The following is a 16675-nucleotide window of genomic DNA, read 5'->3' as shown; positions in this document are numbered from 1 at the left end:
TCACTTGTAAATGGAGCCCTTGTAAGACATGTCCTTCGGATGTGTCCACAGCACAGTTCAGTGACCAACACCAAGGGGGGCCAGCTACCGGGGATGCTGCTGCTGCCACCTACCAGTTAGAACAACAGTTTTCTTATCTGATTCTCTGTGCTTCCTTTTAGGCCAAATTTCACTCCAGCATGTAACCCTCTGTTAAACAATGAAACAAAGCAAAGTAATTATAATGAACTGGAGGAAACAGAGAGACAATTTTATTAGGCACTTTGGTCCCCTGTGGTCTTCCTCCAAAAGCACTGGGTGAGCACGAGGCTAACTGAATGAACTTGGTCAGTCCAGTGACTCAGAGAACTTTCCTTTACCTTGAACTGTATACATGGGATCCAGTACAAAAGGATTCTTCAGACAAGACTGGAGACAAAGGGGGGTGCGCATAGTGCATTCTAAAGCATCAACCACCCGGGGCATGTTTTGTGGTACAGTCTGTAAAAGCGGTGACATATTCTGGCTCTTTATCTTTGAAAAGGACTCGAGTTCAAGAACCTCCTGTTGTTGAGGAACTTCCAGAGCAAAGACAGTACAAACAGGTACAGTGAAAACACTACAGCAGGCCGCTATAATGGCTTATGCACATGGCATGGCCAGAGACCAGATGCTGAGTAACATCTCTAGTAACTAATTGTTTAGCACATTTCTGAAGTAGCTTTTTAACTATCAGTCTTGGCTAACGATTCTGCTCTCCATCGTTCTTTAGCCGTGACTTAAGGCACACGGGCACCCAGAATTCTACCTCGTCAGCTGTGCACAGGTAACAATACCTTTGGATCCTCACGACCTCCCCAAACGGCAGACCACTCCCCAGTGAACTCTAATGCTGCTTGCCTGAAACACCAAAGACTTTCCAGACACCAAGAGGGTTAGCCAAGAAAGCCTCGCGTCCGGCAGCTCACTCCGAAAGGACAAGATTTTGAAGTATTTTGCAGAAATCCTATCTGATGGTGAGTTTTTCACAAGCTTGACCCGCAGGCATTTTTTAGGCAACAGCAGGAATCCCAAGAAAGTGCGTCAAACCAAGGTTATTTAAGTGACCTAGAAAGTTTGAGAAGTCAACATAACCAATTTAACTATTGCCCTATGTTTCTGTGTCACTAAGAGCCCTTCTGAATATAGGGAGGACCCAAATAGAACAGTAAAGTCACCTCAAATCTAAGGTGAATTCTGACATCATTACTGGGAAACAAAGGCACTGGCGGCCACGCTGACTTGCCCTGGGTTTCGGCCTGTGCCTGGGGGAGCCGAGGAGCCTGGCCCTTGCTGCAGTTCTAGGCACTCTCCTGGCTGCTTCTCCTTCGGGGTCCGGCCTGTGTCACCCTATGCCGGAGAGAGGAGCGGGTGGGGAGCTTAAGGCATTTTAAAATGAGTACGGTGCATTTTGTTTTAACCCACGAGGCAAGTTTTTGGAATGAAAACAATAGAAGCATGAATAATGGAAGCGTTCTCCGTTACTATAACTATGCTTGAGTCACAGAAATATTGATGAGATTGCAATGTGGTTTTAATGGCCTCAGAGATCCACTTTAACAGAAGAAACAACCTATAATCCAGAAAAAATAAAAGTGACACTGATATATTACCCAAGATAGGAAGGAAGTTTAAGAGGATTTCATCTTTCCATAACAGGGTACTTTTGAGAGCTTTTCATCGTTTCAAATTCAGTTCACACTGGCCCTACAAGAAATGGCACGCTTTTGCGAGTCCTGGGTCTGAGATAAAGCTAGGCGGTATCCATCTCTGCAGCAGCCTATAACTTAAGCAACCCCATTTCCTCTAAGTGCTTATGTCAAAATTACACAGGAAAAAGAAAAAAAAGCCATTGGGCAAGTATACTGTTCGCTTCCAACCGTCTTTCCCGCCCCCACGCTCCGGAGCTGAATTCCTCAGGCCCTGGGAGACAGCTTACCTGAAGTCCTTCAGCTCCTGCTTGCCACTGCTGTCCTCCCTCCTGCTTTCGCCCAGGTCGGCAGCAGCTGCCAGCTGGAGGCTTCGGGTGATGGGCCCGCCACTCCGTTCTCTAGATTTTACATTGAACCGGTCTGTTCTTTTCTTACCGGCCAGAGCGGATTTGCTTTGTAAGACGGCCTTGCTTTTCTGTACCCTCACGTGCAGGCTCCGGGCCGCCTTGCTCGAGAGCTGAGTAGAATGATTCTTGGCCACAGCTTTGGGCTTTTTCCCCTCAACGTGAGTTATTTTGGCCATTCTGATTGGACTCGAGTTCCTTAAAGAGGAGGTTGGTTTTTTGGACTTCCCCGAAGCTGCAAATTTGACATTCTGCTTGGACCTGAAGGACGAGGAAGGCAGTGGGACCGGTGTGGGGCCTGAGCTGCGAGCTCTAGTCTTGCCCAAAGGAGCCTGCGTGTTTTGCATTTTAATCTCGGCATCTGCGGTCCGTCTGCGGTGGTTGCTGCTACTGCTTCTGTCACTACTTGCAGGTGACACATGCCCACCTTTCTTGGACGAATGGGAAGCTTTTTTTTTGGAAGGAGAAAGCGGTTTTTTGGGACAGCTGAAAGCAGCATGCTTATTCAGGCTTCCAATGTACGTGAACTCCCGATGGCAATACGGGCAGATGTGTGAAGAGGACTCCGAAGCATTTTTTAAGTCCGCCTTCTGCTTGGCAGATTTGTTTTTTTGCAGGATTGCTTTCTGAACAAGCTGATTTTTTTTCTTCAATGCATTTAATTTGAGCTTATTTGGTGACATTTTGCTGAGTTCGACACTGAAGTTCAGTCTTTTGGGCTGTCCCATTCGTCTGAAGGCATTTTTCCCCGAGTTCTCCAAAACCACCACACCGTTTCTGGGTTGCACCGTTTGTTTCAGCGGGACGGGGTTTTTCCTCGGGGTGTACCTCTTCTTGTCGCTGGCGGACGCGCAGGCCAGGATATGCTTGTGTAACTCGGGCATGTTGTCTACGCCTTTGCCGCACTTTGTGCAGCGGATGGCAGTGCTAAACGTCTGTGGAATGTTGTGTGTGGTGAAGTTGGTGGCCGTCACACCGATACCCATGGGGTTCCGGTGGTGGTACTGAAATGGAGGCGGTTTAAAGCTTGGGTAATGTTGATTGAGACCCAATCGAACATCTGGATCTTTCGTCTTTATTCCAGAAGCCATTATTTTTATGGTCGTGTAAAGCTCTTCGGAAGAATCATTTAACTCCTCTTCCTCTTTCGACGTTTCTAAAGGCTCTTCCGGCAAACTCTGCATGTGCTCTGCGTGGGCCTTGCTGGGGTCTGTAAAGTTCTGCGGCCTCAGGGTGCCACTCTCAAACTCGTGGTGTGTGCACACCTTATCCGGGTGGAGATCTCGCTGGTGCTGCTGCAAATTGCACAAAAAAGCAAATTCTTTTTTACAAACTGAACACACAAAGATATTCCCAACTCCATGAAGCAAAAAGCGGTGTTCCGACAAATCAGTTTTAGCCTTAAAGAGCTGCACACAAAATTCACATTTGAAGGGCCATTCTTCAGCATGAACAGATAAATGTTTGGTTAGATCTTTAATGGAAAGAAAAGGCGATTCACAGACATTGCAGACAAAGTTTTTGTTGAATGTTTCCTGAACAATATACTGTTCAACTGCAGATGGGGGTTCTTCCCTGGGTTTCAGATCTTCATTCTCTAATTCTTCCTGTTTGAAAGATATCATGGGGAGAGACGCTTCCAGATTATCCCCAGAAGAAACAACGGACGATACTGCTGACAGAGGAGGTGGTGAGGGGGAAGAGGAGGAAGATGAAGAGAATGAAGATGAAGATGCAGATGATGATGAAAGTGTTGGAGGCCCCGGAGAGGCAGCAGACATGAGAGGCTCTACAGAAGGAATGGGAGAAGGCGAGGGAGACACCGTAGGAGAAAGAATCGGAAGTGGGGACTGTGCAGTAGCATTTGAGAGTGGGGAGGGACACGGGAGAGGAGACGCCCCGGAAGAGGGGGCTGCAAGAGGTATGGTAGGCAGGAGTGGAGGAGGTGGTGTGGCAACAGTTAACACAGGAGGACAGGGCGGAGGGGATGAGGGATGTGTTGGCATCAAGAGAGGAGGCAGCTGTCCGGAGGAAAGAGAGGGTGTCTGGCAGGCAGGAGATGGAGGAGAAACATCAGGTGGGCACTCCACAGCAGGGGCAGATAAAGTTGTGTCAGGCCCAAGGTCAGGATCTGCTTGGGGATCCAGGGATTTACAAGGACTCGGGCTCCTGGTCACATCCGCCGTGTTTTCGATGGGCACGCCGATGCCATTGTATTCATTGAGAAGGACCTTCTGCAGCATGCAGGTGGTTGGCTTCTTCTTCTTGACAGCACTGCAGGCTGGCTGCGCCACGTTGGTGTCCTTGAATTCCTTGCCTTCCGAGTCCCCACAAGGCTTTTTATGCACACTGAGATCTAACACAGATTCCCACTGGACCGGAGGCTTGCCTATACCCTCAGCCTTCTGTTTGACACCGCTGGATAAATCCAGTGGCTGCTGGTTGCACACAGGGCTAAAGGTGGAACTGGCGGCCCACTCTTTGGATACCTTGAATTCATCAAAGCATGGCGGGCTCACGGTTTCCCTCTCGTCTCGCCCAGACAAACTCCACACCGGGGAGGAGTTGCTATGACTTTCTAACTTGGGCTTTTTGGAACCCAGAACTGCATCAGTCCACACTGCTTTCCCATCGCTTTGCTTCCCGAAGTCTCGAAGGGCAGGACTGTGCTGTGGAGAGCTGGGAGGGGAGCTGGTCCGCCGCTTAAACCTACTGGAGGTCACGGGCAGCATTGACGCAGGAGCGGACACACAGACAGGACCTAACTTAGTGATCTCAGCTGCCAAAATCCCTGCAGGAGGAGTTAGTTTATCCTGGGTTTGAAGGAGCTGCTTGAGCTTTGACGACAAGTACACGCCTTTCTCTTTGTGGAGAGACACCGCCTCTGTGGTGATGCTAAGGGGCAGGCTCAAGGAGCACGAGGGTGCTATGGGCTCAGGCTCTGCTTCAGCTTTGATTCTGGGTAACACGGGAGGACTAGCGGTTCTCCGTCTCTTGGACTCACTGTTTGTGCTGCTGGAAGGCTCTTTAGGAAGCTCTTCTGTTATGGGGACCTGTGTGGTCTTTATATTCTGAGTAATTTCCACTGTAACTGGAGTGAGCAGACAGTTTATACCATACAAGTCTGCCGAACTGGACTCCATCTCAATCACATCACAGTTACTGGTGCTGCTGCTGGTTTGAATTTTACCGTCAATATAGTAATTTAAGTTCTCAGAAATATTGCTAGAAATGTCCATGATGTACACGTCATCTGCCTCCCCTTCCTCCTCGGGTTCTGTGCTGGGAACGTAGACATTCTGGGGGGGCTGGGCCCGCTCTGCGGGCGGCTGGGGCTCTTCCAGGAGGCCTCCTTTTCTCCGCACACCTTTGGGAATCAGGTGACGCTCATGAACTCTGCGCTGGTGCCGCCTCATGTTAGTATGAGTGCCAAAAACCTTCTTACAGTATTTGCAGGGATGAAGCTCTTTAACTTCTCCATTCTCTTCTACAATAGAAGAATTTACTGTTTCTTGGAAAGCTTTCTCTGAACTCAAGATCAGACAGTCTTGCCCAAGATTGGGAGGATTCGAGTCATCTTTTGGAGTGACACTGTCTCCAGATTCTTTGCCATCAGCGGGGTCCTCTGATGGCTGTAGTGTTAGGCTGGGTTTTCGCTTTAACCCTGCCTCATGGCGACGCTCATGCCTCCGCCTGTTAATTTGGGTGCCGAATGCCTTCCCACAGTACTTGCATTTGAAAGCATGGTCGACTGTAGATATATGGATGTGCATGTGCCGTTCCAGTCCCTGTTTGGTTGTAAACTTCCTTTCACAATGCTGACATGGAAACATGGATGTTTCAAATACATCACCATTGGCTTCTTCCTTAGTTTTAGGAATTTTGATAACAGGAGTTACCTCTGGAGAGTCTTCGAGAGTTTCTTTTGAAATGTTTTTTGGTTCTTCTAATAAATCTTCTAGCTTCTCATCGCACCGTATTTCTGGCTCTTTCACAGAGCTTTCATTTGGCATGTCAGCTTCTTCTTCCCCTTCTTCTTCCAACCCATCATCTTCCTCCTCTTCTTCCTCCTCCTCTTCCTCCAAGTCATTCACCTCACAATTTGTTGCTTCTAGCTTCTTGTCTGGTTCTGTGTGCAGCTCGCAGGCAGGGAGAGGGATTCCTAGTTCGGGAAGCACATCCTGACTAACCACCTCTTGAACAGCTGTCTGCTCAGCTGCTGGAGCTGAGGGCTTCTCGTCCTCTTCTTTGGCACCTAGAAAGCAGAGGGAAGTAGAAGCATGGAGGTGAGGGCAAAACTAGCCGACTTAAGATCAGTTCTTATTATTAAAGTTATTTCTCTTAGCACTTAAAATGTGTAAGGGAGGTTATGGTTAACAACAAACAGCTCTACATTCTCATTTATAAAGTTGTATTGGATTTAAATCCATTTCATTCATTCAGCTAATATTTACAGAGCACCTGTATTAACCAGGCAACACACTGGGCAGTGAGGAGACATACGTGAACCAAAAGTCACTTGGAGCTTAGATTCTTTTCTGTGTTTAGTCACACGTATATAAACATTTTTATTTATAGAAACTGTAGTGCCTAAAATTGTGTTGGAGTAGCAGACACTGAATTTCAGGAGACTAGTTGTGAATTTCAATTTCTCAAGATTCCAAACTGAAATAAGAAAGTTGTTAAATATATTACCTACCAGGTTAGACTCTTAGTGGTCTTCCTTGAATGAAATGATTCTCTCCTCCCTTCCTGACTAATTCTACATTTTTAGAAGCTAGAACAGTTTCCAGAATCATATGATCAGGATTTTTTCAAGTAAAAGAAACTTTAGAGATCATCTCTTCTGAGCCTGATCAAATGATTAGCAACTCGGGAGTCTCAATGCCCGAGAAGAAACCCAGGTGGGCAGGGAAGGACTCACTGGTAAGGTGACAGTTGAACAGAGACATAAAAAAAGTGAGTCATGTGAATATGCAGGGGAGGGGAGCCCTCTGGATAGAGTAAACAGCAGATACTGAAGTTCTGAGTCAAGAACCTGTTGGATGTGTTCAAGGAATAGCAAGGAATCTGGAAAGACTGTGGGGAGGGGAGTGGAGGAGACTGGAGGAAGGCAGGAGAGTAGAAGATGAGATCAGAGGCCAACTCACATAGGACCGTGCAGGCTGCTGGCCTTTACTCGGAGTGAAGCAGGGAGCTGAAGTTCTAACAGAAATATGATATAACTCACTCATATTCAAGAGGATCACTCCTGGTACAAGGAAGATAGGGAACTCCAGGTGGTAAGGGTGGGGGCAGGGAGACGAGAGCTGCATCCTGCAGGAGAAGGGCCAGGGTGGGGACTAGGGTGGCAGGGGAGGTGGTGGGAATGATCAGACTCTGGATACATTTTGGAGATGAACTTACAAGATGTGCTTGCTGACTAGCTATGGTGAGAGAGATGTCAAGGAGAAGCCACAGCAACCGCAATAATCCTGTTTGCTAAGCAGTAGGAAACAGAGGGAAGAGCAGGTTTGGGCTGTGTGTGTGTGTGCTGGAGGAAAGTAGAGTTCATTTTGATGTATTAAAACTTTGAGGTACCTGACAGATATCCACGTAAAGATGTTAAGCAGTTACGGATGACTCGAGTTCAACAGAAGCTGAGCCTAGAAATGGACAAGTCCTAGACACAAAATAGTATTTGGAGCACAGGACTGGACGAGGTCACCTGGAGAGTGAATGCAGACAGAAGAGAGGAGGGAAGACTGTCCCCAGATGACTCCAGTACTTAGAGGTCAGAGAAATGACCAGTGAGGTAGCTGGGGAATCGAGAGAGTGGTGGCCTTCGGCTAAATAAACAAAGTTTCAAGGAGGGAGTGATCAGCTGTGTCCACAGCTGCTGATGGGCTGGGTAAGGTAAGGACTGAGAATGGAGAACTCCCTTTACCAAGGTGGATGTGTGGTGATCATGATAACAGTTTCAGTGGAGTAGCGGGGACAAATGCCTAATAAGAGTTCCTAAAAGAAGGTAAGGAGGGAGAGACAGGGAGACTATAAGCAGCTCTTTCAAGTTCAGCTATAAAGAAAAGCAGAGAAATGGAACAGCGGTTGGGAGAAAACCTAAGGAGAGCAGGGGACTCCAAGACAGGAGTGGTCACAGTGCATCCACTGCTGACAGATGTCCTTTCTCCACAGTACCACCTGTCTGTTGAGCTAGGCCCCTTGTGCTGTACACACTTGAGGAGTTAGAAAAGCTCTGGGACCTCCTGGCTTGCTAGCTGGATCTTTCCCCTTTCGCTGGGCAGGTATTTACTATATGCCAGTACTAGGCGAACAACATTGTCAAGATCCTTATCCTTATAGAGCTACAGGAAAGTAAGCAGGCAACACCACTGTAACAAATGAATGGTTACGCCTGTGGAAGTACGTGCTGCTACAGAAGCACACAAGAGGAACATTATATGTGGCTTAATCAGGGGAGGCTTCCTAGCTAAAGTATTGGGCAGGCTGAACGTGAAGGTCAAGGAGAGAAAAGGAAAGGCAACGGGAGGAATCAAAACATCTAGCGCACTGTGAATTATTTGGGACTCACCTGTGGGCAATGGGGACCCATTAAGGTATTTTAAAGCAGGAGGATGCCAGTTGGGAGATTTTGGCTGTGATGTGGATTAAGGGACGGAGAAGACACATTACTGCAGGCAACCAATACTGATGCAGTGGTATTAGAAGGGAGATGCTGCTGCTTCCATTAAGACATGTAGCAGTGGAAAGAAGCAGTGGAGGCAGAAAACAGTGGCCAGACTGTCAAGATAGAAGAGCCTGTCACCGACCTGGTGAATGCCTGGATACACGGAAGTGGGGGCTAAAAAAGCCAACTGTGCCAAGCTCTCTAAATGCAAGCTTTCCTAGGAATATCAGTCTTACTTTTACCCATATGCCCACCATTTCACTGGCAACGAGGCTTCTGCTTCTAAACAGAAACCAGTCTTCCCACTCCCCCGCTCCCACCCTGACAAATTTCCTAAATTCCAGGAGTTTCCCACAAACTGAGAAACCAGTCATTTGATGGTGGTAATGTATTTCAAATTAGGAGCTAACTCCCTTTGAAATACTACATGTTCAACACAGACCCAACATGTTGCTAAAAAAAAGTTGGAATGAGACTACAGAAATTGAAAATAACATCTGTAAGGCACAAAAATTTCTTTATGGAGTTCTTTTTGGACCAAAATCTGTGGCTTCTTTTAATGGAAAAAAATATATAAATGTATTATTTTCTTTCTCTGTGATTGGTAAACAATTTCAGATTTGAAACTGTCCAAAGCAACATAAACCAAAACACAGCTCTGCTCACCAGTAAGGCCCACACCAAAGTGTGTCCACGTGGTCACTGAGTTTAAACGTAACGGGAGGTTTGGGGAACACAGGAAGAGTCTGGACTGCTTGCTCAGACCACTTTGTAAGAATACGCAGAACATTCAGGAATGACAACTACACTGTACGGAACCAATTACACTTTAACCATTTATTCCACTAAAAGGTAAATATTAAGTATCTTTTTTCATGGGGCCTGATGTTATATCAGGAAAAAAATAACTGTCTTGAATTTTTGAAGGGGGGAAGGGGCTCTTGGATTTTTGTTTTTAATTCTGCCACTAATGTAGGGAGGGTCCTTAGTATTTTTGTTGTTCAAACAAACGTCTTAGCAAATCTGCTATCAGCGGGCAGAACTTAGTTTTATAAGGTTCTGGGAAGTAAACTGGTCGATTCTTGCTTCATATAATGCCACAGGAAATTACAATCCTTTATGAACGTCATCGCCACAAACAGTGCTAACAAAATGGCTCAAGAGGAATAAAAAATATTGTTGGTGGCTTTTTTCTCTACAAATGTTTCTTGAAAGTCACAAGCCTACATTTTGAAATTCGCCTATTTGGGTCACTATGAACAACTCTTGAGCAAGCTCCGGTCTTTGCATAAATTGGCCACATAACGAATTAGGACATAACTCCCTCTTTTCTAATAGCAATAGTCTCGATATGGTGGCTCAACTGAGCAATCTGCCTTTCTGATTAACTTTCAATCCATGTCTCTGAATTCTTACAGCGTGCAGGGACTGGAATATTAGTCCTCAGAAGAGACCATAGAAAATTTAGTGGGAAGAAACACAAGAGGTAAAATAGGAATTAAAACTCTAACAAAAGAACTTTTTTCACTCTGCACATTTTTCATTCTGATATATAAAAATCAAGGGTGTTTCATATTTTAAGTAATTTTTTAACTGAACTGCAAAACATACCTAAAGTATGCAAACCATAGCATAGAGCAAGATAAAATGTTTATAAGTAAATACACCAACGTGCCCACCCCACACGGACTAGTACTATCCCCCAGTCTGCCCCTATCAGTCTGACTCCTGTCATTATAGATGTTTTTTGATGGTTTTGAACTTTGTAAATTATTTATAAATGTAATCATATAGAATGCTTCATTTTATTTTAACCAAGCATAATTTTATTTCTAACAAGGAAGGTCTTTAGTACATTTTTTAAGAGGATGGGGATGTGAAGGGTTGCAGGGGACCTTCTTGCTGTTTCTTTTCTTGAATGACTCTCAGATGGGCATGCCAAAGAAATCTATAATAATAAAAGCCTGAGCGACCATCGCAACTGAACGGATGACCGACCAGGCTGTGTGGGGCAACCAGGCTGGCGGGGGGGGGGAGCAGTGAGGGGCGACCAGGCCAGCAGGGGGGACAATTGGGGGCAACCAGGCCGGCAGGGGGCAGTTAGGGGCGATTAGGCAGGCAGGCGAGCAGTTAGGAGCTAGTGGTCCTGGATTGTGAGAGGGATGTCCCACTGCTGGTTTAGGCCCCATCCTGGCAGTTGGACATCCCCCGAAGGGTCCTGGATTGGAGTGGGTGCAGGCTGGGCTGAGGGGGGAGCCCCCCCTCCATGCACAAATTTTGTGCACCGGGCCTTTAGTACAAAATTAATAAATGGTGATACACACCCAAATCATGCAAGCCCAACACCCCAGCCTACCTTCTGCAGAATCTCTCATATTGGCAGAGGTGTGATCTGGCTCACTTGTCTTCAGCTTTATGTCTTCAGTTTTGTTTCCTTTGTTTTTATTTTCCTGGGGTTTTTTCTTCCCTGAAACAAATAAACCATTTATTTATTTATCTGTTTGTTCAATCGTTCGTTCATTCATTCATTCATTCACTATTACCCCGAATTCTTGAAGGAGACCATCACTAATCCAATCAGAGCAAACTGTCTATTTCTAGGCAACTATCAATTCAATCCCTAAAGAAAGAAATAGATGATGAATACAAATACTTTTAAATCATGTCAGAGAAAAAAAAGAAACCCATAAACCTTGTATTTTTCAGAATCTTGGGCACTAGTTCTGATAGCTCTAAAGCAACTATCAAACTAACAGATAACAGATTTTAGAAAAGTTAACAATACTGATGTCACAGGAAAATTAGATGATAGCTCTCAGTTTTAATACCATACACATAACAGGGACTGGCAGAAATCTGGTTATTTATGAGAAGCACATAGGGAAAACAATATGGGATAACTTGGGGCCCTTTTAGTTAAGACATGAACACCTAAAATTGTCAAAGTAAAACAACAGAGGCTGATTTTCCACTGAATTGTAAGGAATACTCATGCACAATGGCTCAAATATCAAAGCAGAGTAATTATGAATAATTCACTGTGGCCAGCCGGCACGGCACTCTGAGGGTCCTAAGGGACTCAACTCGAGGTCCAGACCAATTCAATATTTCATTAACAATTTGGAAGCTGGGATTCAGGAAACATTAACTGAATTCCAAGTGATACCACAGTTTAGAAGATAAGGCGAAAATGCAGCACATTTCTGACAAGCTGGAACAGTGAACTCAAGTCACCAAGATTCTCAGTAAAGATAAACAATTCTAGACTGGTTACTACTACTGGAGGCTCAGCATTTGGTCTCGTTAGGATTTAACCAGAATTTGCAACCGCTCTTTGCCTTTTTTTAAATTCCAAGTTTCTTATGCCTGGTAGCTTTTATTTTTCAGTTTTCAGATTCAGATCAGGTCCTATCACCTTCCCCAAACAGTTCCCTTCTCTTTCTGCAATGCTCTCCTCAAACAGGCTTCATATAGCCTCCTGAGCTTTCTCTTTTCGCAACAAACAGCCACCTTGATGTCTGATTTAGTAAAATGACAAACTAGAAAACATTGGCAGTTTCTGGAAAATGGTATTCTCCATAACAGAGAATCACTACAGAGTAGCATAATTAATTAAAATGTAGGTAACAGATGAAACTTAAGATCAGAGACACAAAATATTATCACTGCAAAGATCATAATGATTAAAAATAGAAACATTTGTAAACAATACAAACCAGATATTAATCCTAAAAAACATCACCGGATTTTGAGAAATATTTAAGAGGTTCAACAAGAAAAAATGAATAAAATACTTACTAATCAGCCATTTAATGTTAGTCTTAAAAAGAAAATTCTAAAACACCATTTTCAATCCCTAATTCTTCAGTAAGAAAACTGAAGTTTTCTGCAATTGTGTAAGGAAGAGTTCACTCAAACACATATCTGAAAACCAGTCAATCCATTCGTTTCCAAAGGCAGCTAAATGGAACTCAGGACTTCCCTGGAGCCACGCACAGAAGCAGAATCTTCATGGAGCAGGTAGATTCACGTCTCCGGGGGGAGGATTATAAACCCATGCCCTCTGCAAGGGGCACGGCCATGAAAACACATGACAGGGCCACAAGTCACCTCCTCTTTCAAGTCTTTCTCCCGCAGTCAACAGCACTGGCGTAAATCTGATAATGACAAAGGCTCCTGAGGAATCCAGTTGTGCTTTAGGGAGTTTGGATTCTAACCTTTCAACCAGTTTTCTTATCCTCATGATGACATATGCCCAGTCCATCTCAGATTACTGGTAGCAAACAATGCTAATTTCAGTGACTGGCTACTAACAGGAACTGCTTTAGTTCCGCAGGTCGTGCCTCATAAGACCCACGTCAGGACTCCTGCTGCCCCCTCAGACATTTCATTCAAAAGTTATATTCAGAAAATTTTCCCTGGATCAAAACCACAAATACGTTGTAAGACATCAGTACCACCTCATGCACTCCAAACAGGCCAAGAAATATGACCTTTTCTTACTGAATTCTTACTTGCTACTACTTTCTACAGGTATGAGCTTTCAAAATACATAAATACGGAGGTATGGTCTAAACCTTCCCTCCTTATGCCTAAACCTTACATCGATTTTAAAAAATCACACTTTAAAATTTAATAGAAATACGGACATTAATTTATTGTACTACTGTCCCTTGCAAAAGCAACTCAAAGATTTTCTGCCACTTCTCAAGCACTATAGAGGCTAGTGAGCAGGCTATATAAAGAGAGTAAATTGCCCTATGTGAACAAAGTACTAAGTGAGATTTGTAGATTTATATTATAATAAAGCAAAGTACATCTTTAATAATACCATTCATTAATATGTACTCAGAATGAGATCATATAACTATCTAAAAGGTAAAAATATCACTTGAAGTTTTATTCTCTGCCTAAGGAAGTATGAGAACACCTAGCTGATACTGAATGTCAAAAGTCTATTTTTGGACTCTCCAAACCTAACCAGTGAGAAGTATCCCTCCTGCCCCCAGGTGCCCTCTTTCAAACCCATGACCAGGAAACCTTGATGCCCTGTGAAGAGAAGCCACTTTCAGTAGGAACATCTGCATCCTATTCAGAGGGCTCCCGAGAGCATCCCACACAGGTTACTGGGGCTGGATACCAGTGGTTCAGCTGTAGTCCAAGTGACACTTGGACCAGATCACGCTCTGTTGTGGGGCTGTCCAAGGCATCGGAGGACATTTAGCAGCATCACTGACTTCCACTCACTAGATGCCAGTGTCACCTTCTAGTGTGACAACCAAAAGTCTCCAGACATGGCCAAATGTCCCTGGAACGGGGGGTGGGGTTGCTCCCCAGGTAAAGAACCACTGGGCTAAACCAATATAATATAGGTTACTAAAGACAGGTGAGGCTCTGCAGTTTATACATTTATTATAAAATTTAAAGAAAGTATTTGAATAACACTAATAAACCAATTCTCAAAAAGAAGGAATGGAACAATTAAATTTACCTCCCAAGTACCTTTTAGTGAACAAAGATAGACTTAGTTTATGATAGAAATACAACTATCATGAATCTAATTATCATTCTTTCATGGACCTGAGATTATCTGGTACAGGAAATGTTCATCAGAACATCGAACACTCGAGCTACTTCCCATCAGGACTCTAGACTAGGGTGAAGGAGCTATTGAAATCCCCTGGCCTACCTGCTATTTTGCAAGAGAAACCAAAGGCCAGGGCCCCCACAGGGACTACTCAGCCTCTGACAGAACAGAAATTAGAACCTGGGAGTCCCGATTCACACTAAGGTATGCTTGGTGTCACTCACAAAGCCAAATATTACAATTACAGGTTTGGAAACTGCTCCATTTCCTTAAATCAGTACATTTTTTTCTGGATACTTGGTTTCTGTTCTATATGTAATCAAATTAAAATAAAAAACAAACCTATAATAAAAAATAACCTGAATGAGGTTTGACAAAGGGGCGAGGGGACTAGCTGGTTTCTACTGTGCGAGCTGGTGTGGCAGAGCCCACTGGGAGCCTGGTAAGTACACGTGTGCACTTACCATCAGGTTCCTGAAGGGTCCTACACAGAGGCTACTGCCAGCTGCGTGCTCCACTTGCTCTAAACAAGAAAGATATAGGAATGAAACACAAGAAAAGTGAAATGGAAACAATGACAAAGAACATAATGAAGCACAGGACAAAACTGTATGCTTATACATAAGGAAAAGAAATATACACACACAGATGAAGAAAACGAAATGAAACAGAAGGAAAACAGCAGTTGTCTACTGCAAGGTTCTCACCAAAAAATAAAAATAAAAATAACCTTTGTGTCCTTAGTCAGGGATGGGATTCGGTATACTTACTCTCAGGCCTGTGCCATGCCCACAGTGTAAAACTGATGTTCTTACCACTTAAGCACCGCTCGGCTATTTAAGACCAGAAAGTCCCAATCCATGCCTCTAATTTCAGAGACACCCAAGGACCAGAGATGTGAAGTCATCTGCTCCAGGCCACACAACTAAAACCCAAGAATGATGATGCTGAAAGTGCTCCTTCTAGTACATTTATTCCTTAAGACCAAAAATGGCATAATAAGGACATCTTATTGTTTAGAAAGCACTTTACAACCATTTCTTCACTCAGTTTCAAGGGCGAATGGAAGTGGTATAAAGACTTCTACTGCAAAGTGGAATGCAGATATTTTTCCATTTCCATTTTATCTTATGCCAGAAACAAGTATCAGTCAACAGCACAGAACACCAATCTGAGCAAATATGATTAACGATTAAGTAATATCAATAGAACTGGATTTTCTAGAGAAATAGTTGCCCTGGAGGGAAACCCGACAGCTATGATGGGGCTTTTAAGGACAAGTGAAGCATTGTACTGCTGGCGCTTGGATGCGAGGTGCAAAACCAAAACTGCCTCAAGTGCCACGTGATTAAGCTCTGGACTATGTTGCACGCTCCCAATAAAGTGAATAAACACTAGGAAAGTCTAGAGAATAATGTTTCTCTTTAAAAATGTTCAGGCATCAGAGAGAATGCAAAATTCTAGAAGGATGGCATAAGGTACATTAAAAAAATTATTACAACAGTGAAGGCTCCTGCATTCAGTGACTTAAAGGAATTACATGTAGAACTATATGTAATCTACATGCGCTGCCTCCTCACTGGGGAACTACTCAACTATGAAGTATAAAATCAGAATTCAATATCAGCAGGTCTATCTGATCTTTGGGGAGCTCACCATCTTACTCAGATGCACAGCTGACTGCCAAACCGGGAGAAACCCCATCAGTGAGAGCCATGAAAGATCATGGAGGAAATGAATGGGCTGCCCTGAACAGGGGCCGACACCAACTCTCCAAAGGGTGGGTGGTGCGTGAGCCTCCAGTTCCCCACCACTCCATCCAGCCCATGATCCCTGCACTGGACTCTCCACTCCCCACGGTTATCTCTGCTCTCATAATTACAAAACCCAAAATTTCTTCACTTATTAGCCCCAAGTTTCTCCTTCACCTTTGGCGTTTGATGGTCCTACCTTTTTTGGGGGGGTAGGGGGGGAGTTAAGGTGGGGAGGGAGGATCTTTCATTCTTCAGATTACTCTCCGCAGCCCTATGACACTATCATCTGGAAACTCCTGCTTTCACAACCATCCTATCTAATAAAGAGGGAATATGCTAATTGACCATCACTCCCTCACAAAGATGGCTGCACCCACAGCTGAGGTCAAGTTCCCTTAAAGAGCCTTAATGAGCAATCAGCATAGACCTGAGGCTACGCTCTCCCCTGCCCCCCACCCGGCAGGGCTTGACAGGGGACCTCAGGCTGCACCCCCTGCCCTGGCGTCAGGCTGGGGGACCTAAGGCCGCACCCCCCGCCCCAGTGCCAGGCCAGGGGACCTCAGGCCATGCCCCCCACCTGGCCGGGCTTGACA

The 16675-nt window shown here is 44.7% G+C and overlaps 1 protein-coding gene across 4 annotated transcripts in view; it reads right to left on the bottom strand.

Moving 5' to 3' along the window:
• PRDM2 (PR/SET domain 2) overlaps positions 1-16675 on the bottom strand; it is a 112583-nt gene that overhangs the window by 24263 nt on the left and 71645 nt on the right. For 3 of the 4 annotated variants that reach the window (XM_080654627.1, XM_080654628.1, XM_080654629.1), the window contains 2 exons: positions 11098-11208; positions 1958-6329 (listed from right to left, as the gene is read on the bottom strand). In XM_080654627.1, the coding sequence (XP_080510753.1) occupies positions 1958-6329; positions 11098-11208 (4483 nt within the window). Of the gene's footprint in view, positions 1-1957; positions 6330-11097; positions 11209-14792; positions 14845-16675 lie in introns of those variants that run through there. The other variant, XM_080654630.1, reaches the window with a different exon arrangement.

This window comes from Plecotus auritus (genome assembly GCF_963455305.1).
Source record: "Plecotus auritus genome assembly, chromosome: 2".
Taxonomy (NCBI): domain Eukaryota; kingdom Metazoa; phylum Chordata; class Mammalia; order Chiroptera; family Vespertilionidae; genus Plecotus; species Plecotus auritus.
Note: the sequence above shows the minus strand (reverse complement) of the source record. Positions and strands in the feature narration are given on the sequence as shown.